Source organism: Scatophagus argus, chromosome 15 (genome assembly GCF_020382885.2).
Source record: "Scatophagus argus isolate fScaArg1 chromosome 15, fScaArg1.pri, whole genome shotgun sequence".
In the NCBI taxonomy this organism is placed as follows: domain Eukaryota; kingdom Metazoa; phylum Chordata; class Actinopteri; family Scatophagidae; genus Scatophagus; species Scatophagus argus.
In genome coordinates, this window is record NC_058507.1 from 8,390,249 (window position 1) to 8,416,159 (window position 25,911).

The 25,911-nt window shown below is 39.6% G+C and overlaps 4 protein-coding genes across 4 annotated transcripts in view; all 4 read right to left on the reverse strand.

The window, feature by feature from the left end:
- Positions 1 to 328: 328 nt before the first annotated feature.
- Positions 329 to 8,801, reverse strand: LOC124072493 (thrombospondin-type laminin G domain and EAR repeat-containing protein-like). Its single transcript, XM_046413958.1, has 13 exons — positions 8,444 to 8,801; positions 7,016 to 7,239; positions 5,713 to 6,053; positions 5,238 to 5,328; positions 4,969 to 5,125; positions 4,711 to 4,842; positions 4,544 to 4,614; positions 4,181 to 4,342; positions 3,858 to 4,065; positions 3,528 to 3,760; positions 1,919 to 2,097; positions 1,681 to 1,782; positions 329 to 1,438 (listed from the first exon to the last, which is right to left on the reverse strand). Exons 1-13 carry the CDS (start codon positions 8,538 to 8,540, stop codon positions 1,285 to 1,287), a joined length of 2,151 nt encoding a protein of 716 aa, XP_046269914.1. The 5' UTR covers positions 8,541 to 8,801; the 3' UTR covers positions 329 to 1,284.
- Positions 8,802 to 11,200: 2,399 nt separating this feature from the next.
- sumo3a (small ubiquitin like modifier 3a) lies at positions 11,201 to 14,951 on the reverse strand. The gene is made up of 4 exons (XM_046413189.1): positions 14,800 to 14,951; positions 13,805 to 13,933; positions 13,551 to 13,622; positions 11,201 to 13,413 (listed from the first exon to the last, which is right to left on the reverse strand). The coding sequence occupies exons 1-4, from the start codon at positions 14,818 to 14,820 to the stop codon at positions 13,351 to 13,353; spliced, it is 285 nt and encodes a 94-aa protein (XP_046269145.1). The 5' UTR covers positions 14,821 to 14,951; the 3' UTR covers positions 11,201 to 13,350.
- Positions 14,952 to 15,531: 580 nt separating this feature from the next.
- Positions 15,532 to 21,747, reverse strand: pttg1ipa (PTTG1 interacting protein a). The gene is made up of 7 exons (XM_046413777.1): positions 21,495 to 21,747; positions 20,595 to 20,647; positions 20,207 to 20,315; positions 18,948 to 19,050; positions 17,907 to 17,972; positions 16,482 to 16,528; positions 15,532 to 16,182 (listed from the first exon to the last, which is right to left on the reverse strand). The coding sequence occupies exons 1-7, from the start codon at positions 21,580 to 21,582 to the stop codon at positions 16,145 to 16,147; spliced, it is 504 nt and encodes a 167-aa protein (XP_046269733.1). The 5' UTR covers positions 21,583 to 21,747; the 3' UTR covers positions 15,532 to 16,144.
- A 718-nt stretch (positions 21,748 to 22,465) lies between these two features.
- The window catches only part of myo10l1 (myosin X, like 1), a 44,980-nt gene continuing 41,534 nt past the window's right edge, over positions 22,466 to 25,911 (reverse strand). Inside the window, exon 43 of the mRNA XM_046413785.1 lies at positions 22,466 to 25,743. Coding sequence (XP_046269741.1) covers positions 25,639 to 25,743 — 105 coding nt within the window. The 3' untranslated portion in view covers positions 22,466 to 25,638. The remainder of the gene's footprint in view (positions 25,744 to 25,911) is intronic.

Here is a 25,911-nt window from a genome sequence, read left to right on the forward strand (position 1 = left end):
ACCTGTAGTTTTGTTTATTGTGATTTCAGTAATTTACTGTCAATCATAAAACAGCCATAAAAGCACACTCATATTTTACAAGCTTACCTACATTTTGTTTTATAGCTAAAAAAAAAAAACATTTCCGACAAGTCCAGGCTTGAAGTTATGGGGCTTGTAGTCTTCTTGAACAAACATGTTTTAGGGTTGTTTGTATAGAAGTTGGCAGTTATGTGCCGTGGGCCGTGTGAGCAGCGTCGCATACCAATCAAAATCCTCTTCACATATTTCATTAGCCACGACTTTACTTGGAATTAAAGCTTTTTTTCTGTCGATTGATCCTGCCGGGTATGTTTACCATTTTTGTGGTCAACGCAAAAAGCTCTAAGTGAGCATAGCTGAAGTTAGCCAATGCACAAACAACTCTTATCTTGCAAATAAACAAATTAAGTCAGATTTATTGTTATTTCAATAATTTACTGTCACTTTTTATTGATAATTCATGTAGTCTGAGGCAAACAACTAGTCATCAGTCAATCAATCAATGTGAAAACACATATTCCACTGAAAAAACAAAATGTTAAATATCATTAATATTAAATGTTTATTCGCATAAAGATAGAACTCTTGCACTGCATTCATTTCTGTCGGATGATGAATGCAAATATACATATTCTCATAAAAATCTTATCCATGTTATATGCTATATTTGTGTTAAATTGAGGTACATCAGTTGTTAACTTAGCTCTGTTGGCATACTGGGGTGCAGATATGGTCATTATACAAACTTGCCCCAGCCTGAACCTCTAGGAAATTTCTTCTTAGTTTCCACAAAGCAAATTTGAATTTTTCCAATTTATCTCCCTGTGTGATGGTTTAAACGCAGTTTCAAAACACCAGAATAACTTAATTCCTGTGAAGGAATACCACATGATTTTAACATTTATCCGTTTCATTCAATGATTGTAGTCTTAAACTGTCAAATTTAAATGACTTTGCTCTAAGAAATATCTAAATTATTCTTCAAAATCCACCAAGAGCAGTTCCTATGCAGGCTAATTGTTGAATGTGAAATCCTCTTCTGGTTGTTAAAACCCTTAAAAACATTACTTTAATGGTTTGCAGTATGTAAATTTTGCATTGCCACGGTATTACAAAGGCACATTTGCTGAGACATACTCATACTTTCCAAACATTATTGCAAACATTTTTTCATAAAGGAACATAAATACACTCACAAAGAAGAACATCATGTACAGAAAAATAAATACAGTACACAAAACCACATACACACTCTTTTCTTTCCTAGTAGGTTTTCAGCTTGAAGATTTTGGAAAGAGGTGCCCTGGCACTGGAGTAGATCAGATACGATTCCCCTTCAGAGCTGAAAAACTCCCAGTCACTGCACCCAATTGTTGGGAGCCAATGAACAGGAACAAAGCCTTCATATCCCTGCCACCTAAAAACAAACAGAGAAGAGGAGTCAGATCAGAAGTATTTTTACATCTCCTTAATGAAGATGCTACAGACCTAAAATGAGCACTCTGCTAGTGCTGCTATGCCTTCACTAGTTCAGCTTGCTGGAGGAAAATAAATCTACATTACAACAGTGTTGGCGTATGACTCAGTACTACGTTAGATGGCCATTAGAATGGATGAATTATTTCCCACTGGGATGGGTGTTGCTGACATGCTGAGTACCTGTAGATAATGCTGTTGAGAGAGTAGGATTCTCCGTTAAAGGAATTAGCGACAACCAGAAAGTATTCCTCCCCGAGGCTGAAGAATTCCCAGTCCACTGCACTGGAGAGACAGAAAAGGTATGTGGCGATGACAAGAGGTTGAAATGGCAGCAAACAGGTTATTACAAAGGAAGTGTTCTCATGGTCTGTCTGTGTGTACATGCACTTGGCATGCTATAATGTTTGCACATCTGTACCTATAGGTGACAATATCCTGAAAGCGGACAAACAGTTGTCCATTCATGTCCAGTTCGTAGATAGTGGAGTTGATGGCGTATTGACTGGGTCCGTTCACATAGAGTCTGTGTCCGTTGGCAACAACTAAGAAGACTCTACTGCCAATCTGAAACATTTCCCAGTCTGTGGCGCAGAACGTCTAGATCGACAGCAAGAGAGAGACACCATCTTTAATCTGTGGTAGTGTAAACTGTGCGACTGTGTGACAAAGTATATTTACTGAATTACTGTACATAAGTGTAATGTTGAGGTAGCATACTCTTACTCTGAGTATATTCAAGGAAAATTGTACTTTTTTTAAACACCACTTTATTCGACAGCTGGAGTTCTCCAAATGAAGCATTTGACTTGGAAAAAACAGCAACGTCTAGTTGGGGCCCCTTGTCATGGTTCGGATTTCTGTGAGTTGTTAGCAGCTCCACCAAAGAGACATCATATCAGATGGTGTCATTTAAATAACTGTCTGAGGCGCAAAAGGTTTTAAATTATCTTATTTTCACAAAAAATAAACATGAACCCTTAGCCAAGGGATTAAGGCAGCAAACATGAACCACAATGTCATCAGTTTACATCCAAATAATAGAGAAATAGCCAAATTATCTGTCCTATCCTATCTATTTTATCTATATTTAAAGTAGTTAATAGCAGCTCTACATTGACCAGCTACAACTGTAAAATGCAACTTCACATTATTGCATCTATATTAAAAATCTGATAATGTCACATATCATAATAATAACAACAGTAACATTTCACTCAAAGGGGCCCTGTGTAATAAGTACATGTACTTTGGATACTTTGGTATATTTAGTTGAAAATTCTTGAGATCCTAAATGTAGGACTTTTACTTATTCTTATATTGCATATTGCAATATTGTTTTACATTGATTTGTTATTACTTATCTTTATCTTGTGCAAAAGATCTTGGCACTTATGTGTGCGTGTGTGTATATATATATACACATATATCTATATATGTGTGTATATACACACACATTACTCTCTCAGCTTTTTGTGGAATAAACAATAAATAATTTATAGGATTAATTTCCATCTGCCCCAAGAATTCCCCTGAGTTATCGCCTTGTGGTTTCTCGTGTGACAATCAATGTGTCAACACTCTCTCACAAATCTGTCGATATTCAAATATATGATTCACTATCAGTTACATGTCAAAGCACTGCTATCGCTCAAGCAAATCATGGCAAACCACACGTTCTATTTTTGGTTCTGTCTTAAATGTTCCTTGCTTCCCGTCACTCTTTAATTACCCTTTTATCTCTCCGTTTGTATTCCCATCCCTCTGTGTGTACAGACAAGACGGTTTTCCATACTCATCTCACAGATACAGATCTCATCAGATGAAATCAAAGACCAGCTGGCGGGAAGATGAATGGTATGGAAATCTCACACCAAAAAAATGCTAAATTTAAGCACTATTAAGCTTAATTTCCACCCACGCTCAAAGTGTGATCAAATTTTATTCTGTATTGTGGTGGGGTACTTCTCAATGTGTGTGAGTTAGGCAATCAACACTGATTACACATTTCTTTTATCTTCACAACATACCTTGATTGTCTGGAACACCTGGAAGCTTCCATTTACCCAAAGGTAGATGACTGAGTCTACAGAAGTGGTCACTCCATCAAAGGCGTTTGCGACCACCAGGAAATGGTACGGTCCGACTGTGAAGAACTCCCAGTCGTAGGCCCCTGAGGTTGGCAGCATCTGGTGAACCTTGAAAGACTTTGTTAACCTGTTCCATTTGTATATCACACTGTCTATAGTGTGATTATTATTACCTAGAAGACAAAACAGAAAGATGGGGATGCAATAGAGCAGCGCAATATTTTGTGGATGTCAAATTAACAAGTAATTTGAAAGATATTTAGTTTTTACCTTGTCTGTGATTGGCCACAGCAAGATAGGTTTGTCGGTTGATGTTAAAAGCCTCCCAGTCCCGTGCACAGTGGGTCTGCAGGGTCTGGAACTGCACAAACTGTTTTCTTTTTCTGCTCCACTTGTAAATCACAGAGACATCCATGTCTGACTCCTTGTTAAACTGCTTGTCTGGCCCTCTGCCAGAGTTAGACACCACCAGAAATATCTAGAAGTATCAAAACATATGGAAGATCAGCTCTCCAAAATGTTTTGACCAGGTCAATATCCGCTTGTGCTCAATTCATATTCCACAACCCACAATCTCTTGCTTTTTGTCATACCTTCTTGCCTATGCTGAAGTGTCTCCAAGCCAGAGCTCCATATGTGCTAATATTCTGGTAGGGCTGGAAACCTGTGTGGCTCCACAGATATACAGCGGAGCCAGAGGCTGGTGACCGATGAGCCATCGCTGCCATCAGACCCATGCCAGGTACCTGAAATACCTTAAGATTGGATGAATTTTTTAGAGAAAAGTGTTGTCATTATCTCGTGAACACACTGATTGGTAACACAGCTATGAAAAACCACAAGTCTCCCCAAGAGGAAAATATTCTTTCTTCACTGAGGATCCTTGCAATAGTATGAAAACCACAAACACACATGAATGAAAAAAACCAAAACAAATGTATAAAGTGAAAGGGTACCTCTACATCATGTGTCTCCGAGCTGGTGGTGAGGACCTGGTGTTCCAACACATAATCCAGTCGTTTATGATCTGAGTTGAGGGGGAGTTGAGAATTTTGTCAAATTTTCAACCTAACCTGAATATAAACTTTAGTTCAGGAGAGGATTATTGATGTTAGACTCTCACCTTCTAGCACAGAAATCCACATAGTGCCATCACAGAAGTAGAGGCCTTTCCGAAGCGGGTTGAACCACAGCTGGCCTTGTACTAGCTCTGAGCACAACCGCTCCGACCCCACTGACACTCGCTCATCTGTTTCTGACAGTACGTGGTCAAAACACAAGCAGACAATCAAAAAGGCAAAGAAGCAGACAAACTCACATGGGATTATCTCATGTCTTACGTCATACTACAACAACGTGTAGAAATGCTTCTTCGAGTTACCATAGGAGGTCATGGAGCCATCACCCTCCCTCCCCTTAACAGGCAGGTCTGAGAGAAGCGGTGGCACTGAAAGAGCTGCTAGCTGTGGTTTGGAAGAGGGGCAGATGAGGTGGGTGGCATCCGAACCTGGCACCAAAACCAGCTGTCTCAAAAGGCCCTGTGCAAGCATGGGGCAGAAGAGAAGGAGGAAGAGGTTTGACTGTTTTAGAGAAAACAGGTTTGGTTTGGCAGCTTGTTCCTTATGAAAATCAGTGATGTGGAAGCCTTACGGAATACAAGCCTTTCCATCTCCCCCGACTGCCAATGTGGAATCTCGACTCCTGAAAGTTGAGACTTGAGGGGAAAGGCCTGGAGGGAACACTGTTTGCCATAAAAAGACATAATTATTTCTAATAGCTTGAGTAAGTTGGGGTTTTTTTTCTACAAATGAATTAAAAGTCTCTGTAATTAAAGTAAGTCCAAGTCAGCGTTTGTATCATATAGGTGCTGTACAGGTGGTGATATTCCACCCTTCTCTGTGCCGGAGGGAGTTTCCACTGAAAACCATCTATCACATACTGTCAGGACACTATGATATGGCTGCAGGGTGTAAGCAGATTTGGAGCAGTGCCATTGTACTGTGGTGACAGATGTACTGTCCCTCAAGGGAATTCAGAGAGAACAGGAAGAGAGCATGGTGGGAGACAGACAATATATCCACCCTGTAAGCTCTTAAGAGGAGCAAAAAAAAAAAGGCAAACTTACATTTCCAGGGGTGAGTTACAGTCCACTGTGAGCCTAACGTGATGACCACCAATGGTTAAAACTAGAGTGTGCCACTGGTTATCAGCCAGTCGGGCGTCTCGAAACCCCCAGTGCTCCACAACCCCTTCGTGACCTCTGAAAAGGAAGTGCAGACGTTTTTTCGAGAGCCTCAGTCCCAGGATGAGCTGTCCACGCTCCTCATTACTCTTCGCCTGCCATCCCGTCTCCTTCTCTTTGTTCCTCTCCGAAATGTTCCCTTTATCATTCTCCTCTTCCTTGTCCCCCACCCCTCTTTTCTCCACTTTGTTTGGCTGTGTCAAGGAAAAGATGTATTCATTTCTCTGAAAGGCAAAATGAAAAACAATCAGATACACTGTGTTTGGCACAAAGTACACTTGAGTAAATATTGCATTGAAATACAGTTCTGAGGCACTTCTGCTGTAGTAATCAATGGCCGATACTGATATTGATAGTGCAAATAAATTTTGTTGCAACCCACTTGCAACTCACATATCAGTTTTACTTAGTGCTTCCTCTTCACTACATTTCAGAGAGAAATATTGTTCATTTTAGTTATCTGACAGTTACACTCACTCATAACTTTTCAGATTAAAATTCAGATTAAAATGAGTTTGTAAACCACAGTGCATTATATACATTATATAAACCTACCTCCAAAATACACAATCCGAGGTGTAAGAAGTAGTTACTCATTATTTAAGTAAATGTAGCAATACCATACTGTAGAAATACTCTGTTACAAGTGAAAGTTATCCATTTCAATTTTCTTTTGAGTAAAAGGTTAGCACCCAAGTACACCAAAAGTACTTTGACAGTTATGTGTATTGTATTATTGGGCTATGATTGTTGATGCATTAAAGCAGGTGAAGGTAGTTTAATTCCTTTATATCGTTTATTTATCTTTGAATAGCATGCGGATTTCCCTTTGGGCTTCGATTAAGTTTCTTTATTTTAATATATAATGTTACATCAAAATTAATTTGTTGATTATATGTTGTGTTATTACACTAAATGTGTAGAGTTACCAAAAACTAAAGTTGTCAAATAAATGTAGTGAAGTAGTACAGTACAAAGTAGTAGAATGTGCAAAATAGAACTACTCAAGTAAAGTTGCTTAGTTACTTTTCGTCTCATTTTGTTGATATTATTTCTCTACTTTTACTTTTTGAATAAAGGACTGCTGCCTGTAACAGAGTACTTTCTCACTGTAGCATTCGTATTTTCACTTGAGTAAAAAATCTGAGTTCCACCACTGACATGACTGTGTTTCTGGGCTGCTCACCTTGGCTGCACTGCGAGTGACTTTTAACGTCACAACAATGGAGAATTCTTTGGGAAAAAGGTTGCAGTTCACCAGCACCTTTGAGGAGGGAAAGCTCATGGAGGTATGAGGACTTAAGAAATGGACACCCCTCACCCCTCCAGACTGCTTCATTTGCACCCCGGGCACAAGTTTGGAGGTGTCCCTCTCGAGGACAAAGGACAGAAGATCCAGAGGGAGTGAATCTGAAGACAAAAAAAGCAAATAAAGAGATCAGGAAGATTGTTTTACAGCTTAAGCCTTGTTATGCAGAAGCTGATACACCATAAAGCAGCTGTTTCTGATCTTAGGTTGGGGAGAGGTCACAAAATAAATCTGAAGGGCTGAGATGATTAATGGGATAACAAGAAATTAAAAAGATCCATCTAGATTGCATTGTTTGTTCTTTCTCCAGGTTTCTAAAGATTATTCAAATGAAACAACTGAAGAAGGGGCAATCACTCATAGGGTGGAATGTAAGTAAGTTCATTTAACTTCAGTATAATTTGGAGGTTCTTGGCTCCAAAGTTTCTTTAAACTTTTGCTCCGCTGCCTTTATTTGACAGCTTAATTATTAGCTACTTCACAAAAATTACAAGATGCCTGCAGACCAAACACGTATCACTAATTGTCAGGGGACATTCTCTGAGTACTTTTAATATTTGTGTGAGTATGTTTTCATGATCATACTTAAATACCTTTTACTTAAGTAACAGCCAGGACTTGTAATGGAGCACATTTACAGTGCAGTATTAGTACTTATACTTGAAGCAAGGATCTGCTCACTACTGCTCGTAGGTTAATATATACCACCAGGGGGTCACAAGCAGGCTCAGCTTTGTTTAAAAGGGACGCATGTTACGAAAGGTTAGGGACAACTGCTATAAACTAATAAATCAATTAATGTCATAGCATGCTTGAGTTCCTGGTTTCTCCAGTGTGTGAGAAATTGCCCTGGGTGGCATAGGAGCTATTTGATGTTTTAGGAGGGGTTGTTTTTAAGTAGGAGACTCTTTGATCAACCAGAATAATAGAAGAGAATTACTCCAAAACTGAAGAGGCATGAGAAAACCATGCATCCCCTTCTCTCTCATATTCTGATGTGTATACTATTTCTGTGGAACCTAAACCACATCCAATGTCTATACTTGCTTGTGGATGTTAATTTAAGTTAATATGGCACGCAACACTGCACATACAAACACTCCCACTGTACCGTGAGCAGATGCAGACAGTTGGAATTATCCAAAAGAATTTTAGCTGGAGGGGTTTCTCAGGTTTTTAGATGAAACCATAAAGCATTCGCTGAATAATCATTAACTCCAACATCAGATGTGCTCAAGTGAGTCGAGGTAATAGAAGGTAAATCTGACGATGGCAACGATAGAAAAGAATAAAATGGTACAGCACCTGTACAGTGTTTCCATGTATCTGCAGTGGACTCAACGACCCTTAATCCAAAGAGAAGGAACTGCACAAATATCAGCGATGACATTTCAAAAAGCATGTTGGGTTCAGTTGACAGCTTGTACGAGTGTATCCATCTTGAAGGTATTTCTCTCCGTCCTGCTCCCTTTGTCTCTATGTCAAGCGACAACACGCACCAGATGACTGTGTGTTCTTCATACTGACACAAGTGAGCATTTTCAGATCTTCCGACTCAAAAGAAAAGCCTCGTGCTAACAGACTATTCTTCACTGGTGATCTAAGATTCTCATGTACTCAAACAATCAAAGTGGGCAGTCCCAGAGCATCTGTGTGCAGAGAGGAGCCCATCCATCTGTGTGGAGAATCCTGCACCTGCAGCTCCTTTTAAACACCAGAGCCATGCAAATCACCATACAGCCTGTCACTGACCCTCCCTCAACCGCCACTGATGACACAGAGCTGCCAGAGGGGCGATTTGCTCCACTCTGTGTGTGTGTGTAAACTCACTTATAACACACAGAATATTTTAATGCAACTTCTGTCAAAAGAGGCCTTAGCATAGAAAATATCTCTTTTTAATTAAAAGCAACAGACCATATGTGACCTTTGGTCCACTGATGGATAGATGGATATGAGTCTGAGCTATTATCATATTAGCTCTTATCCTGTAGTTTATTACCTGAGAAACCGAGGAATGTGCATGTACCCAGCTGTGACATTGGAGTTTCAAACCAGGATTATTACTTGCTGAATGTGTAATGAAGTCTCAGGACAGTGAATTTAGGAAAGCACTGCAATGGCAAAACACTAAGAAAGCCATGTTTTCCATGTTTTATTGGATTTATTTCAACCTGTTTGGATTCCTGTAAATCACTGGAATCTGACTTTCACATACGAAGTCTGTTTGAGCCACGCTTGCTGTTTAGTGCTCAATCAATCAAACTGCGCTGTGAGAGACGTCGGCATCTCTGCTTTTGTCAGATCTCTCTGAATCCTCTCATCCTCCGAGCCAGCACATTTACAAGGCAAATGCGCTTTGTCTCTCTTCCTCTCACCCACATGTAGACCATAGATTGCATAAAGATCAGTATACAAGATATCAACTTTTGCTCTCCTTTTCTCTCTATCCATTCATTAATCTTTTTTCCTTCCAGCCATGGTATGGAGTGGCTGTGTGGTTTCACAGGGATCTGTTCAGATGCAGTTAGAGTTCGTGTAGATTGTCCTCTCATGCATGCTTTTCCTGATTCCTGGTTGGACTCATCACCCGCTGCTGTTAGCCTTATCACTGTTCCAGTTGTGCTGAATGTGATCGGGCAGTCAGTGATGATATCTAAAGTTCTAAATCAGGCATCAGGCGATAAAACAGACCCTGGAAGTTAAAAGATTATTTGAAATAATTATCAGTCCCGGTTTAGTATGTCAACGTGTCCTTTACCCAACCAGTCTGTTTTGTCTGTGCCCATTACTTTTATGCATAGCTGTTTTTTACTGCTTTTCATAGTTTTATTTTTCATTCTGATTTATAGCAAAGACATCATATTCATACATCCAGCTGTTTATTCTGTAACTGCTGCTCATGTTCACTCTGTATTTACTGTGTGTATGTATGTCTTCATTTCCACGTGCTTTGCTTTTTGCACTTCTGGTTAAATGCAAAACCTCGTACTTTTACTAAATGACAGCAGAGTTAAGTCTAATCTTCTCTAAAGCTGTGTTATGTTTAAGTTGTTTTATGACAGAATTAAGAGTGCCAGGCAGAGACGAGAAGTTATCTTAGATCACTGGCACCACCTAGCTGTCTGTTTTCCTCAAGCCACGGTGTCATGTGGATCCACACAGGCAGGGTCCCGGTGGGAACTGAAGCCATGCCTTACATCCTTACATAATGAACCCCACAAGAACTATAACTATATATAATTCAATGACAGCCATTTCCACCAAGCAACGAAATGTACAGCATGCCAGAAAACTGAAGTTAAAAGGTTGAACACTCATGAAACACACACACACAAATGTCTATGATTGTTTGTTTTGCTTCTTGGTACTACAACAAAAAAGTTTTATAAAAGCGCATCAAGGAACAGGCATTGCAACCCAACTTAGGATATAAATTCTGTGCCAACGATAAGTGATGAGTATTTGCCCTGTGAAAAAAAAAAATTCTAGTATCTAGTAGTATTTAAATAAGTAAGTCAGTACTTCACCTTTTCTAGGATTACATTAACACAAAATAATGCACATGACAGCAAATCTGAGTACCAAACTATATTTATTGTATACAGTAGTAAAAGACCACAAATAATGTACAAATCAGTAGAGAAACAAATATCATGACAAGACCTGGGCCACGTTCTTCATACATTATGTAGTTTAGCCTGTACATTAGCCAGCTTTGTCCAGCTAACTCGCTTCTTCAAATGCAAGCAGAAGGCCGACTTGGCAACTGTGCTCTTACTTTGTGAGACCAGAAATGAAACCGTGATTGTGACTGGCTTGTGTGGAGGCATGTCTTCAAGAGTAATCACGCAAAGATTAACATGTCACTTCACTACACAATTTTGCCAAATGCTTGTTGTTAATGACTGTGGGAAGAATGAGAGTTGGTTAATCTTCACATTTAATTTTAGTTTCACTGGGGCCAAAGTGGACCACAGTGAATATTTCAAGCAGATAGCAATATAGTGAAGCTTTTTCAAGCGTCTGTCAAATATTCATTTTGAAATGAAAGATTTTGAATCATGTTTTCTTTTTTTTTTATTACAATGACACAAAAATACAGCTGAAAAACATTGATGTAGACTACAGTTTAATTACCCTTTTAAAAAGGAGAGCACCCTTCTAATATGGCTGAGCAAAACTACATTGATGCGTTTGGGAACACACCTTAAAGATTAAAGGAGAAAAAAAAAGAAAAGCCAATTACAACAAAAGCCCATAATGCATCATTTTAAAACCTTATGATGCATCAACTGAATCTGTATTGCAAATGTCTGAAAAAGTACTTTGCCGTACTTAGTATGAATGGACTACTTAACTAGGAACCTGTCCAGTTGTGACAAAACTGACCATCAGATGCCCGTAAAGAGAGGTGTAGCCTTATCTGAAAATAAATATAAAATTGTTAAACAAAGAAAGAGTCATGATCCAACTTCCTCTGAATAAGTTTGCATTACTGGTTACAGGTTCTGAGCACAAGGATTACTTTCTTCAACAACAGATACACTTTGATCATGACAAAGCAGAAAAATCCAAGTTCATCAACAATCAAGCCAACTCAGTTATCCACGTACAAAGAACGAGGCCCTGTGGGTACACTTATCTCCCAAACTCCATTGGTTGACCTCCCTGCCCTCCAGATTTGCAACCAACCGCATGCATCCTTCTCCAAACCTGTAAATAATCACTATCACCGCTTGGGTTATCTTCACTGTTGGCAACACTGCAGTCAGGTTTTTGAACAAATGGCCTGCAACTTCTGCTTTTCGCACACACACACACACAGACAAGGAACAGCTTGACGGTTGACAGAGCAGTGAAAAGTGTCATCAAAGTGTGTTGAGGAAAAGACAGACTTCTGTTGGATATCCTTGCTCAAACTGGAAGTTGCTCCACTTCAAAACAAATCTAGAATCAGTAGTCTCAGCCTACATTCACAAGCACGATACAGAGATGAGACAGCTGACCCTAAAACAGCATTGAGGTACAAGCTTCCACTTACACCCACCCACAGCACAACCTCTACTTTAACCCCACCCCCAAAAATGTAAAATCCACAAGCGTGGCCACTCGAAAATACAATAGAGACTGGCCACCTGCCCGCTTACTCAAAAAACAGGGAAATGAAACAGAAAGTTATGTGTTTCATGCCAAGAGACTATCCTTACACAGCCAGTTCTGTCAAAGGTTGAATTACATTTCTCACCTCTAAACATGCATTTGGCTGGATGAATGACAACAGTCTGTACCGGATAACAACAAAGAAGCTCTCTCATTTAGAAGAGGATGCAAATAACATTACTGAAACACAAACTCCCTTAAAATGTGACAGTTTTGACCTTGCAGTTTCCTGTACATCCAAGTACATCAAATATGAAACAGAAGTTCGGTCTTTGGAGTATTGGTCCAGGCCCCACAACATTTATGTAACATCCACTCTGATACTTCTATACAAGAAAAACAAACAAACAAACAAAAAAAAAAAAATCAACAAGCCCCCTGGTGTTAATTGTTAAAAGAAAAATCAAATATACAAAACACATTGTAGACCTCTTTAGCAAAAGCATCTAAAATGCAAAGAGAATTAAAATACCTTTTTGACAGAAGAGCAGGAGTCACCATTCAGACAAAAAAAAACAAAAACGAAGCGAAGTGAAATGGAAGGCGGGTGTGTATTAAGTTCAGATAGTGCTTCCACTTCAAAACATTTTCATTGCTCACTGACTGACCATTGGACAAAATCTTGCTGAGCCTCCCATTCGACCCTGCTGAATGAAAACCGTGACAAACTACTGGATAACAAGCTTTCACTGGAGAGTGGATGAGAAGCACTGACAAACCAGGAACAGCTGTGACGTGCTGTTGGTCCAATCACAGCCTATGGTGCCGGAAGGAAATGTTGTCCTAACTGGCCAGCAGAGAGACTGTTGACACGCACAAAAGTTCAGTCCTGGCTGAGACAGTACATAAACAGCTGAGAAGCTCCCCCCACACACACCTGACGAAAAACTGTGATAGACAACTTTAAACTTAGGAAATAATAATAATAATAATAATAATAACAATAATAATAATAATAATAATAAGAGGGTGAAAGGAGCGATGAGGAGGGATAGTGAAGGTGGCTGTGGGCGCAGTCTGAGGGTGGCTGTCAATGAGGTGGGGAAGGCTTAACAGCGTCCGCCTGTCTGCTGCTGGAAAACATCTATGGTGTCTTCATCTTCCATCTCCAGCTGGGAGGAGCGGAGTAAAGAGGTTCCAGTGTGAGGATATAAACAATAACTGATCACGTAAAATGACTGAAGAGTGGAAAGATTAGTTCGGTTTGGTTTTAAGAGAATATAATGGTGAACATAGCATAATGTCTTACCTGTGCAGGTGTATCCGTCTCATTGATAGGTTGGCCATCAAACCTGAACCTGATCTGCCTTATTGCGAGGCCCTGCAGGAAGCAACACAACAGAAATGAAGATGAATCCATGTGTAAATTTCAGGACAGAAACAGCAAAGCAAAGTGTGCAACTCATAGGGAGGCTGAATGAGGTGTTACAGTAAGTCCAAAAATACTGGCATATTTTTGTAGATGACGATATTCAAAGGCAGGCATCTGTGCCGTTGACTCACCTGTCGTTCACAGTACGCCTTCATTAGTTTGCTGAGGGGTGTGTGTCTTTTGATTTTGAACTGGACCACCGACCCATCTTGCCCTGCAACCTTGAGGTTGATGTGATCGTTCTCAGTCTTTACTCCCTCCTGCAAACAGACAAACTCGTTTCATAAACCAGACAGTTTAGGTCTCAAATAAACGAGATCCCACAAAAATTGCACTTGGGATCTTACATTTGAGAAGCAGCACAAGAAAAGAGCACCGTTACCAGAGGCGTATGGTATCCAAGGAAGTTGACTGCAAGCTATATATATTCAGCAACTTTAAAAGAACAGCGGCCGCGGTGTTCCAGTGAAGGAATACGGTTACTCCATTTTGTACATATATTAACCAAAACCAGCGTACATTAGTCAGAATAATTCTGGCAGGTTTGCTGGCCGGACAGTCACAGATGGTAGCGTTAGCATGATTAGCTCCGGGCTAGCTGGTTGTTACGCCAGCCCTTTAAGACCGATGCTGTGTTTAGCTGCCGGCTAACGCTGCTAGCAGTTTTTTGTTGTACTGTGCTCAAACACACACCGACACACCAAAAACGGCAAAAATAGCAGAGACACATGAGTTTTTGAACGAGTGCGTCACCTCCACTGGCGCTCTTTTGTCACCGCTGCAGCTGCGGCATTTGCGGCGTTGCGGACATAACGTGGTCCCGTTTCGACAAAGAAAAAATCCGCAAATGACAATCGTAGTGTAACTGGCATTCCGCTCGCAATCTTCGAGAACTCTACTGGCAGGACGAAATCTATCCTATTTGTATGTAAAGCGTTCTTGCAGAGCCTTTAAAATGGAAATATGGATGTGCGTGTACTCATTCATTTGCGAAACAAACACTGCGCCGATTCAGAGAAACGTGCAAACCAGGCCATTTTAGATTGCACATCTGAGAGATGGTTTGGCAGGACCGCGACTGAGCCATCACTACAAACCTGCAGTTCTTGGACCCATGATTTCCTACCTTTGGCTTTTCCTCTGACATCCTGGCTGTATTTCGTGTGCAGGTTTTCCCGACAATCGTTTAATTGAGCTTTGTTTGTCTTTCTGCCGCCTTCTGCCCTCTCTTCGCCTCCGCCGACCGGTGCGCGCTTTGGACCGCTGTTATAAATAAACGATTGGATCTGACAGGACCACGTGACGACTAAACCGCGGGAGCGCGGACGCGGGAGCGCGCACCTGTACAAAATACGCGATCACGCGAACTGAAAAAAAGTAAAAAGGTAATACTATGTCAAACCTCTGAATACTCATAGACATGGAAACTGTTCTCACCAAACCACCTGTGTGTTTTTAAATTTAAAATAAAATATATAAATATTCAGTTTTACACACAAGTGAGAAACCCACAACTTCTTCTGATTTTTGAGATGTCTTCCAAAAATGCTAAAATATCATCATCCAGCTAAAAGCATCACATCAAAATTGTGGCTTGTGCAATATGGCAATTTAAAAGAATCATTACAACTATTAAACCTTAATAACTACAGTGAAGTATTGTAATGTTCTCAATCAAAAATTGTACACAACATTGAAATTTGACGCTTCATAATCCCTGACGACTCTTTGTCTGTTATATAGGCCTTCAGCCTCTGAAGAGATTTGGTGAGAAGCTCTTAACATTTAAAAATATTAGGTAAAATGTTTTAATAGAAGCACAATCCAGGAAAATCAAAGTCAAGTGCCAACAAAGGAATTAATTATCAATGCAGTCATTTATTAGATATATTCATCATTACAGGATACACAGGAAACTGTAACTCATACAGATTTCAATCTGACTATCCATATTCAACCAAAGTTAATCATTACCCTATAAATTTAGAGAAAAGCTGAAGATTTTATTTCGATAACCAACAATAACAGCAAAATTGCCTGCAACAAGTAGATTTCAGAACAGGAGTTAGTCAGTTTGAAACAAGAGAAGAAAATCACAATAAGTACAAAAATAGGTTCTAATTTCTAAGTATATCTCTAAGTCAGCAGCAACACGGAGGACTGGAAGGTAAAATCTGAAAATTTCAGATGCAACAGGACCAAACTAAATCCCTTCCATTCTGTACATTTAAGCTTAAGTCTTAAGCTTATAAATAGTTGACAGAGGCTACAGGATAGACTTCTGTAGTCTTGAAGAACAGTGCTGCTACATGCGTCTATTCCAGCCGTTGGTCACAACCTTAGTTATAGTTTACATTAATCAAATCTACTTTCAAAACCATAGGACAGGTTGTTGATGTCTGTCAGAGGACAGAGTTCAGGAGAAAACAGAAGGGTAATGATGTACGTCTCAGTTCACAGAATCTCCCATCTCATGCAAATTTGGAATATGGATTTGGCCCACTTAGTCCTGGAGAAACATAAAAGAATCAGTAAAGATATTGATTTGAAAGAATAAACTCCAATTTGGCCTATATGTATAGATTTTCTTGCTTTAGAGTCAGCGGGGAGGATTGACACCACTCTCACGTCTGTAAGTTAAATATGAACCTACCACCAGTGGCCAGTTAGCTTAGCTTAGCATAAAGACTTGAAACAAAGGGAAACAGCTAGCCTGGTAACGAAATCAGCTTGTCTAAAGTTCACTAATTAGTATTTAAATGTAATGCACGTGATTAAGAAGTAGTGTAAGCGAATGAGGCAGCTCACCATATTTCCTCCTGATTTCTTCATGCCTCTCTCTCATCTCCGCCTTCCTGTAAAGGAGAAAACATTTTCCTCTGAGTCACACAGTAACTAATCATATTTTTCACTCTCTCAAACACTCCCTGATGCCACATGACCACAAACCAGTTTGACCTGGCTAGTCTGACGTGTGCATTTTTCACTCATTATCTGTTGCTTTTGTGTTGTGCTATGACGGAAACTGATTTGATCATGGTCAACAATGCAACGGGGGCAGCCAATGCATCAGGTGTGCTGTAGACTGTAAATGTATGTATGTAGATGCTACTTGAAATAGGGTGACACAGAGGAACGGTTACCGTACATGTGAAAATATGGGAAAACATGATCAGATATTTTAAATTACCGCTGAATTGAGTCAGGTATTACAGGTTCCAGCTGATAAGCCCACAGTGACAGAGTGCAGTAACATGTTGCACACAGAGAAACGTCAAGCAGAGGGAAAGGCTGCATCAATGAGGAAGTTAATTTACTGCTCATGAGAGAGAAAACTCTGCAAGGAGAAACTTCACGGTGTGGTGGTGTCGATAAACCAACGTATGTTGCATGCTGGGGAGAAGAGTGTCTTATTGTTCTCAACGATGATAATCAAACTGATCTGCTGTTCTCTTTCACTTTGTTATTCGGTGTTTGACTTGCTGCAGGAGAGGTAACATTTGCTGTACAGCCATTTGCTGGAAAGGTGAGGAGCTCTCTGGTGTATCTTTGGGGCTTAAAGAGCCTTCACCATTTTTATGAGGCTTCAGGAAAGATCATGTTTAATCTTTGGGATACTTTTAGATATACGCTGGGGTTGCTCTGTAGCCTTTTTATAAAACAGCACCTTTTTTTTCCCCACAAACTTGTCCAGAAAAACTTTCTTTCTCGTCCTGTTAAGGAAATTATAAACTTCCATTGGGAACATTAAAAGGTTAATTGTTATGTCTATTATCAGACTTTTTTTTTTTTATAAAGCACTCAGAGTTGAGCACAGAACCATGTACTGCAACATAATGTATGTTATCCTGTCAGTATGCTTAGGCCTGTTTCTTGTTGCTATTATTTTGCAACATATTATTATTTGTTGCTATATATTTTATTTTTTTTGTTTCTTCTTGCCCACTATGGACATTTTGACAAAGACGTTTGTATTGACTTGCATTGTATCATTATTTTGTGAGAGAAAAGGAAAGTCTCAAAAAAATTGTTTAAAAACATTAAATTGCAGGAAATTAAAAGGTGCAACCAGGTTAGTTCAGATTCAGATTCAAATGATTTAAATCCACCTTATGCATTTGAGGTGACTTGTGGAGACAATGTCTCATGAAATGTCTTCTTTCACAGGACAGTTTCAGGCTCCAGTTTCAGTTTCAACAGTTTCAACTGTTAGACACTCAGTGAACACCTCACCTTTCTTCCTGCTTTGTTTTCGTCTTATTGGCCTGTCGCTGCATCTTGGCCTCGAACCTTTTGGATCTGAAACACAACACAAGAGTTAAGTAGAAGTTAGACAGGTTGAGGTTAGCTGACAGAAATGTACAGTATGCGGCCTTAATAGACAAAATGATCACATGATGCTACCTTGTAATTAATTTAATACCTGACAGAGACACGTCTGTGACAATAAGTGTGTGCCTGAACCAGACTGTGTTTTTACACTTATACCTAAACATAACTCTCTTTAGCATGATGCCAAAACGTTACTGAACACACATCTTATCATAAGACAAATTTCTTTACAACTATAAACCACCCAGGAAGCACCTTTGTCAAATAAAGCAACTTTGTGTTACCTATGCTGACTGGGTGAGTTTTTTCATATTTTGTTCTTGTAGTTTCTTCCTGGAGACAACTTTTCAAACCAATAACAACAACCTGCTGCCTGCATATGTGCTGTTCTATGCATGCATAATTCAGAGGGGAAGGGACAGGTGTTTATGGAAACATCAGTGAAAGGGGTGGAGTGGCATCGGGTATTAAGGGAGTGAAATAATCACAAAACCTGAAATCCGACTAAACGGTTAAAACATTTACCATCGAAACATTTCTGCTACTCATGAAATGTATGATTTTGTAACGATTCACATTCAACCAAACCAGTATTTAAAAATAATACTAGTGACTTTTGTTATTCAATTGTTATTGTGAATGTGCATATTATTATTTTGGTTCATGCCTCACATCTAATGAAGCAAAGCTTAAAAAACTGCAGACACTGTAACTGAAAGGTTACAGTAAATAGTCCTTTTTTCCATATATTTACAGTGAAACATATAAGTGCACAGCTGCCATGAACAACTGCAGTGGTTACTGTTTTTGTACCTGAGAAGACCCTAAAAGATCAATCTAAAGATAACATCAGAGCCTGAACTTCCCTCAAATGAACCAGAAGTAAAGCCTGATGCCTCAGCTTTGAGTCAGAGGGTCAATCACAGCTCACTACGCACTTACCCAATGTTCTCACACTTGCAGCAGCAGAACAGGCAGACCAGGAAAGCAATGATGAGAATGCCACCAATCACTGCTAAGGTAATTATCAACGTCTGGAAGTTCACTGCAGACAAACACAGAGAAACGCAAATCATACAGGAATCCGAGGTCACAGATTTACTTTTAAGATGGGGGGAAAAACACGTTCTACTTCTCTCTTCAGCTCAGGGCTCTTGTAGTGTTTCTTGATTGTAATGTTGTTTTAATGATGTGAGAGATAAAGGTAGGTCCAGTGTTCACCGTCAGTGCTGTGAATGTATGTGAGTCGCTGCTTCATGGTAATGCTGGAGTTTTAATCTGATTGTTTTGTTAATGGGAAGAAGTGCTTTGGTTTGTCAAGAATTTAATTTGCTGGACTGACCAAAACCTGACATTTCTGGTTATTTTTTCTGTGAACAACTGCTCAATACATTTATGTATTTTATTCATATCACCCAACCCTGCAAAGCATTATGTTCACAATAATATATGCTCATTTATCTTGATTTACAAAAACTAAGGTGTTGCACTATGGCCATTTTCTCCTGGAATAAAGAGAAGCTGTGCCACATAGCCATCCACTGCTTGTAATGTTTGTTTGCTCTTTAACTGTTACAGCAGTGAAAGTCAACTGGTAATTTAAGAAGGAAAGTTCTGCTGCCATGGTAACATGGAACTACAGACACTTGCCAGCCAGTCAGAAGCAAGTATTTCCTGTAGCTATGGTGTCCATTTTATGGGCTTATAATTTTAGTATTAACTACATGAATCTTACAGTCATCAGAGTTGAGCTAAAATGATTAGTCAATTATTGCCAATTATGATTAGCCAATACACAGAAGACAGTTATTTCTCTTAAACTGATTAATGGATGTAATTAATTGATCAAAGAAAAATGCGACAACTATTGACTTTAGCTTCTTTAATGTACTTTTCTCAGGTTTGTTTTTTTTTTTTTTTTTAAATTGAGGTTTTGGACTGTTTGGACTGTCAGACAAAGAAGGACATCTGTAGAGATCAATGACATTTTTGAACGGGAACTGAATAAAAATACTTTTTCACCTAAATGCCTTAAATCTTGTTGCAGTGGGGTTGTGACAGATAATGTAACTCTGTTTATCTTGACTTGAGTTTTTAGGTAAAATCTTTGCAGAAACTTTTAACTTTGTACTTGTCACAAGATTTTGTTTGCTTTAAATAAGTGTACATGTAAATAAAAGTGTGTGTGTGTACTCTCTTACTCCAGCAGAGCCCCCAGCGTGCATCATTCAATGGGCAGAGTGCATGCGGTGGAAGGATGGTCTTCACTGGATATGTTACACACGACTTAGTTTTGATACACCACAAGCACTGCAAAAAAAATACCAAAACACAAAATGACCTCTTTATCATATGAGCAAACAATGAATCCTGTATTATTCAGAGCCAATGTGGGATACACTCAGACAAAAAGTAGAAAACAGAGGAGGAGGTGGAGGAGGGAGGGAGTGCAAGACATATCGGTTACTCCTCAAACCAGTCTAACGGGTGTGGAGGCGGAGGAGGGGCCACTGGCGATGGCTCCTCCAACTAGGACACCCAACATGAAATCAACTCAGCAGAGACAAAATGTTTTCTCACAGCACTCACCGTCACGTTTGAAAGACATTCCTCACAGCTGGTCCCATTCTTTTCCTCACAAGCTAAGGGGGGGAAAAAGTTAGTTAGTTTACTTCAAACACCCAATAATATGAGAAGACAATCAATCACTGATGCTTTTCAGAGGTACAAACATTTTACCACCACACAAGAGAAAGCCGAGTGACTCTAATACTGGATGGGTTAGCTGAAAACATTACGAGCGGCAGATTAAATGAGGCCTGTGGGTTTTGCTCATTGCAGTTTTAGTAACTAGTGCTCAACCTCCTGGGAAATCTTCCATGGAGACACAGCACAGTAAACACGCAGACTTCAGACCAGTCATGTTATTATCAACAGACTTCACAGGACAACAGCTGATTTTGTGTCAGTGGGGCCAAGATCAGGTGTAAACAAAGTCTCATTCTTGTGAGGTCGGTGTGTTTGGAGCCACTCCTGTTGGTTTGTTTCCTCTAAAACAATTAAGGAGTCGATGGGGGGTTGAAAAGCTGAAAAGAGAGTCACTGTTCCTGCTCTCAACAGTACACAAAGATATGAAACTAACAGAGCACAATCATATCAACAATCACTGTTTACCTTGCTTTTATATTTAGTGTTTTTTCTTAAATTGTTATGATAAACAATCTTGAACCAGAAAATGAAGTGTAATTCAAGACCAGTAAAACTTAAATTTTTTTGGCTGCTCTATGTGCTGTTCTATGCCCATTAATCTTTGTAATGGTAAAACGCAAGAACAAAAACAATCCTGTACTAAATGTTGGAAATATTTTGCAATCCAGGGCCAGAGAAGAGTCTCAAGGAATCAAGGAGCTCATTTAGTGTCTGATAAAAGCGATGAAATGAAGCCTTTAATTCCTCAGTCACCACAGGGCGGCTGATTTCCACTCCTACCTTTGTTAGGTGCGGAAGTCTGGGCGAAAACTGTCGCCAAACTGAGGAAAAGTAAGAGAGCGGAGACAATAATCCGTGAATCCATCATCCGACTGCTCAAACGCAATTTATTCCAGATGTTATTTCGCAGATTTTTCGCCTACGAGCACAAAAAAAGAAGAAATGTTGTGTCCGCTCTGCTCGTCCGCTGAAACTCGACAAGTGAACTTGCCGAGAAGGAACCAAACGCTGGATCCTGACGCACGCTCATTACGCACCGGGGACAAAAGAGAGGAAGGCGTGTGTGTGTGTGCGTCTGAGGGCATTTTTCTTTCAAGCAGTGATGCAAGAGTCACTCACATAGGCTCGCTTTGCTTAAAAGTACCAAAACAGCAATAGAAAATACTCTATCACAAATAAAAGTGCAGAAATACTAGCAGCAGTACTTATTTGTACTTATTACTTACTTGCTTATTCTACTGAAAAAATATCATCATACTAAAAAAATATTATTTTGCTATTATTAGGCATCAGTAGGCCACATGATATTATTATATTGTCACGAATGCATCAATTTGTGAACACATTTTACTTTTATTTTAAAACTTTAAATACATTAAGGCCCGGGCTCACAAAATAAATCTGAGCGTTGTTGGATGATTAATCAACTTATTTTTCTCACTATTCTCTAATCGTTGCTTTTTGTTTTGTGAAATATTAGACGATCTGAGCCTCAAACAATAACTGAAATGAAACCATAGTTTGGAGGGTAAATCTAATCACAATCAACATCTCAAAAATAACAAGGGACAAGCAGATGAGTATTTTCATATAAAACATTAACAGGAGTGGTTTAACATTTTGGGAAATACTCAAGTTTCTGTTGAATTAGGCAAAAGGATTGATACTCTCAATCCAAGCACTTAAATAAATGTTTGTAGTTATTTTCCAGTCCATGAGTGGGAAAACAAACTCACAAAGACAACATAAAATAGAGGACAATAATTCCAATAATTTATTAAAGCATAATTTTGTAAAGCCAGTTACAAATAAAAAAGAACAACACACATATCTCTCTCTTTCTCTTTTTTTTCCCAACAAGCACAATTTGTTTTACTACATAATGATGATAAATAAGCATAAGATAAGAACGGGCCCCACTCTGGCCGCCTGCGGCTGATAACAGGACCCTCTGTGACGAAGTTGCCCTTGGAACAGACTTGTGATCAGAAACTGCAGAACCTAACTTTAAGTCATTGCTGTCTTTAATAAACACACCGATCACATTTCAGCAACTATGGGGCAACTTCTTCCTACTCAGTGTAATATCAGTGACAGACAGAACCGTAGAAATAGAATAGCTAGAACACGCAGCTCTGGGTTCCTTGTTAATTATGGCTTATGGGTTACTTTCTCCAGGCTCTCCTCTCATTTTAGCCAAAACTAAAAAAAAACAAACAAACAAACAAACAAAGAAAAGTTCAAACTGGAACCTGTGAGTGAGTTCTGCTTATTCTAATTCTATAGGCAGGATCCCAGTGGGTTGTGTGTATGCAGCCAGGGCTGTAGCGACCATTAAAGACACTGAGGTCATGTGCTTTTGGGCAGTAAAGTGAAAACCTACATGTGGACACTTTAACAGGACAATTCCAGTATTTTTAGACCGAGTTGGAGGGGATGAAACAATCCTCAGAAAACACAAACGAGCAGAAATAAGAAAATTAAAATCCAAATTGTAATTTTTGGTGTCGCTGACTCATTTTCACTCATGACCTCAGTGTTTCTAAAATCCTCACTTTGGCCCTGTATGTAGCACTCCAGATAGACAGCAGACAATTCAACTTCAAGAAGTCTGACTTCACTTAAGTATCTGACATTTTTTTTCAGGGCAAATATTAAAATTAATATTGACACAGAAACTAGTTTAGAAACTTAAGGTAAATTAAATCAGTTGGACGTTAGCATTCCTACTGGGTGTTTGAGGCAGGGAAACACTTTGTGAAGTTTCGTCCTCTAGAAGTACATGAGGGCTGCTGCCATCTACCTGCAGTGTCATCAGGTCATATTGACAGAACAGTGACTTCACTTTCAGTCCATAGACACACACACACACACACCCATACACACATACACACTAAGCAGTGATGACTGTCCAGCATTCCCAGTGCACATTTAAACCATCTCTGAGCCCATATCCTGACAGTGCCCCTTCTGATCCTCTTACACCGAGACTGAAAAAAAAATCATAACATTTTTAACACATTATCCTCCCAAAAAACACCTTGCAATACCTACATTTCAACAAGAAATAAATAACCCACAACCCTCAACCCTCCCTTCAAATCCCATGTTTTTCCCTTTAACTCACGATCACAACATCATTCTTTGCAAAGGTTAGTCATGTAAATATGTCTTGTTTCCAAGGAATATGCTCAGTAGAATCACTTCTCTTTCCTCATTTCCCTTTTCTTTTCCAACTTTTTTGGATTACACCATAAAATACACTCATACATACACACAGCAGCATTCCAGACACAGCACTTCAGGGTGGTTAAGATAGCAGATTTTGTGGGGGGGGTACAGTAATAAGAGAAGTTTCAGGAATAAAAGTCACATGTTCATAAACAGGCTGGAAACACAGGCAAACTGGAGCTCTTACGCATTATTGTTCAAGTCACCGATTTCAGTAAAGGAAAAAAAAAGTGAGAATAGCATGAGCGGACAGGGATATACAGTAATTTATGGCTCCAATTAATGCTGCAGAGTGAGTCCCACAGATAGCAATAATGACAAATTCATCAAAACACTGTGAAAACATGGCCACCATAGTGGTATGTCTCATTAGGTTTTCACTATTAACTATTATTTCTCTGTGAGTCACATTAATGGCACAGCCAGTGAATGATGTACAGTATTGGCATCATATTCAGACATACAGTGGTCATTATTAACACCATTCACTTGCATGTATTTTACACGAGAAGTGTCACATTGCATTTAGTATGGAATCTATATGCTGTACAGTGCAGTGGCCATTGAAAATTCAATAACAGCTCTTATAATGTGTGATATACAGTACAAAACAATACATGTTGGTTCAGTTTATGTGAATATACAGTAGATAGCATGTGTTATATGTAGACATAGATAGGGAATGTTTTGACGTATACTATTGTGTTCGATAATGTTCCCCTCGTAGAGCCAAGTGAGGCCATGCACAGACTCTCCACGTCAAACTAAACATGACCAGAGAGCCTTAAAAAATTTCTTCTCTTTTTTTTCAAGAATATCTGTTTGATATTGTTTAGAAATATTTAAAGCCACTTCCTTTGGCTGCGTCTTCTTCTAGTGGCCACACGGTGGCACTGACGAGTGAGCAAGTGAACACTGATGTCGGCCATGGGAGCTTGTTTTCCCTTTTAGCAGCCCCGAAGAAGAGTCATCACTGAGTCCTTTTTCTCAGTCACAAACGGATGAAATAACAGCTGATGTTACAGATAAACAACAGAGAGAGAGAGAGAGAGAACAACGGAGAAAAAGCAAGCAAACAAGAGTTCAGCATCATAACTTAATACCAAAGAAAAATGCAGAAGGAGGGAGGAGGACACGTGAAGAGAAAGAGAGAGACCCTGGAATTGGAGGAGTGAGAAAGAAAGAAATTTAACTGAGAAAGTGTGGCTTTCTTCTATCTGGCAGTGCACTGGGGGGAGGAGGGTGTCTGTCTCCACCGGGACAGACTGGGACCGGGTGGCTGAGTTGTGCTTGTTATTAGTGAGTTTTGTCCGGAAAAGGAAAGCGGAAAGAAGTTTGGAGTGTGCTTGAACATCTACATGCAGGACTACAACTGGAGAGAGTGAAGGGTAATGTGTTTGAAAAGACCGTCCCTAAATACAGGTTGTTTTTCTTTGTCATGCTCTTATCTAAAGAGATGCCTTATCCCAAGTGAAACCCAGGCCAGTAGAGTGTGCGTTTGCCTTCTGTGTCCACTTCTGTCTTGCTTTTTCTCCGTTAAAATCACAGACGCTCATCCGCCACCCTTTGATTAAACCTTGAGGATTAGCTGTTTGGTGTGACTGCCTCCATCAAAACCGACCAACCGATGCAAGGGGGGCTGAGGCATCTCTTGCCACTGGATGAACCGAGGGCTCTAACTGGTTGGTGGCAATCACCTGACCCAGGAACTGGCGACGCTGGTCACTGACATGATGCTGCAGCGTTTCTTCACCATCATGTTAATGTAAGCCCTCATGATCTTGGTGATCTCCCCGACCTAAAGGCAAAGAAGAAAGTGATGGGTTACTTGTGTCCTGAGCCTGCATACCTGCATTTGTGAGTGATTAAGCGATAACATTGTTGGCAAAATTAAAGGTTCTAATACGGCAATTTAGTATTTCTATAAAGACACAGAAAAAAAAATGAAGCAGCAGTGGCTGATATA

Coding starts and splice junctions, on each gene's coding strand:
- LOC124072493 (XM_046413958.1), bottom strand. CDS start 8,540: ATGCTTTTTGAAATGTCATCGCTGATATTTGTGCAGTTCCTTCTCTTT. Junction 7,240..8,443: donor TACATGGAAACACTGTACAG/GTGCTGTACCAT, acceptor TTTTGTCTTCAG/ATTCACTCCCTCTGGATCTT. Junction 5,329..5,712: donor TGTAACTCACCCCTGGAAAT/GTAAGTTTGCCT, acceptor TATGGCAAACAG/TGTTCCCTCCAGGCCTTTCC.
- pttg1ipa (XM_046413777.1), bottom strand. CDS start 21,582: ATGATGGATTCACGGATTATTGTCTCCGCTCTCTTACTTTTCCTCAGT. Junction 20,648..21,494: donor GACTTCCGCACCTAACAAAG/GTAGGAGTGGAA, acceptor TCCCCCCCTTAG/CTTGTGAGGAAAAGAATGGG. Junction 16,529..17,906: donor AAAACAAAGCAGGAAGAAAG/GTGAGGTGTTCA, acceptor TCTCCTTTACAG/GAAGGCGGAGATGAGAGAGA.
- sumo3a (XM_046413189.1), bottom strand. CDS start 14,820: ATGTCAGAGGAAAAGCCAAAG. Junction 13,934..14,799: donor TGTCAGAGGAAAAGCCAAAG/GTAGGAAATCAT, acceptor GTCTGTTTGCAG/GAGGGAGTAAAGACTGAGAA. Junction 13,623..13,804: donor AGGCGTACTGTGAACGACAG/GTGAGTCAACGG, acceptor TGCTTCCTGCAG/GGCCTCGCAATAAGGCAGAT.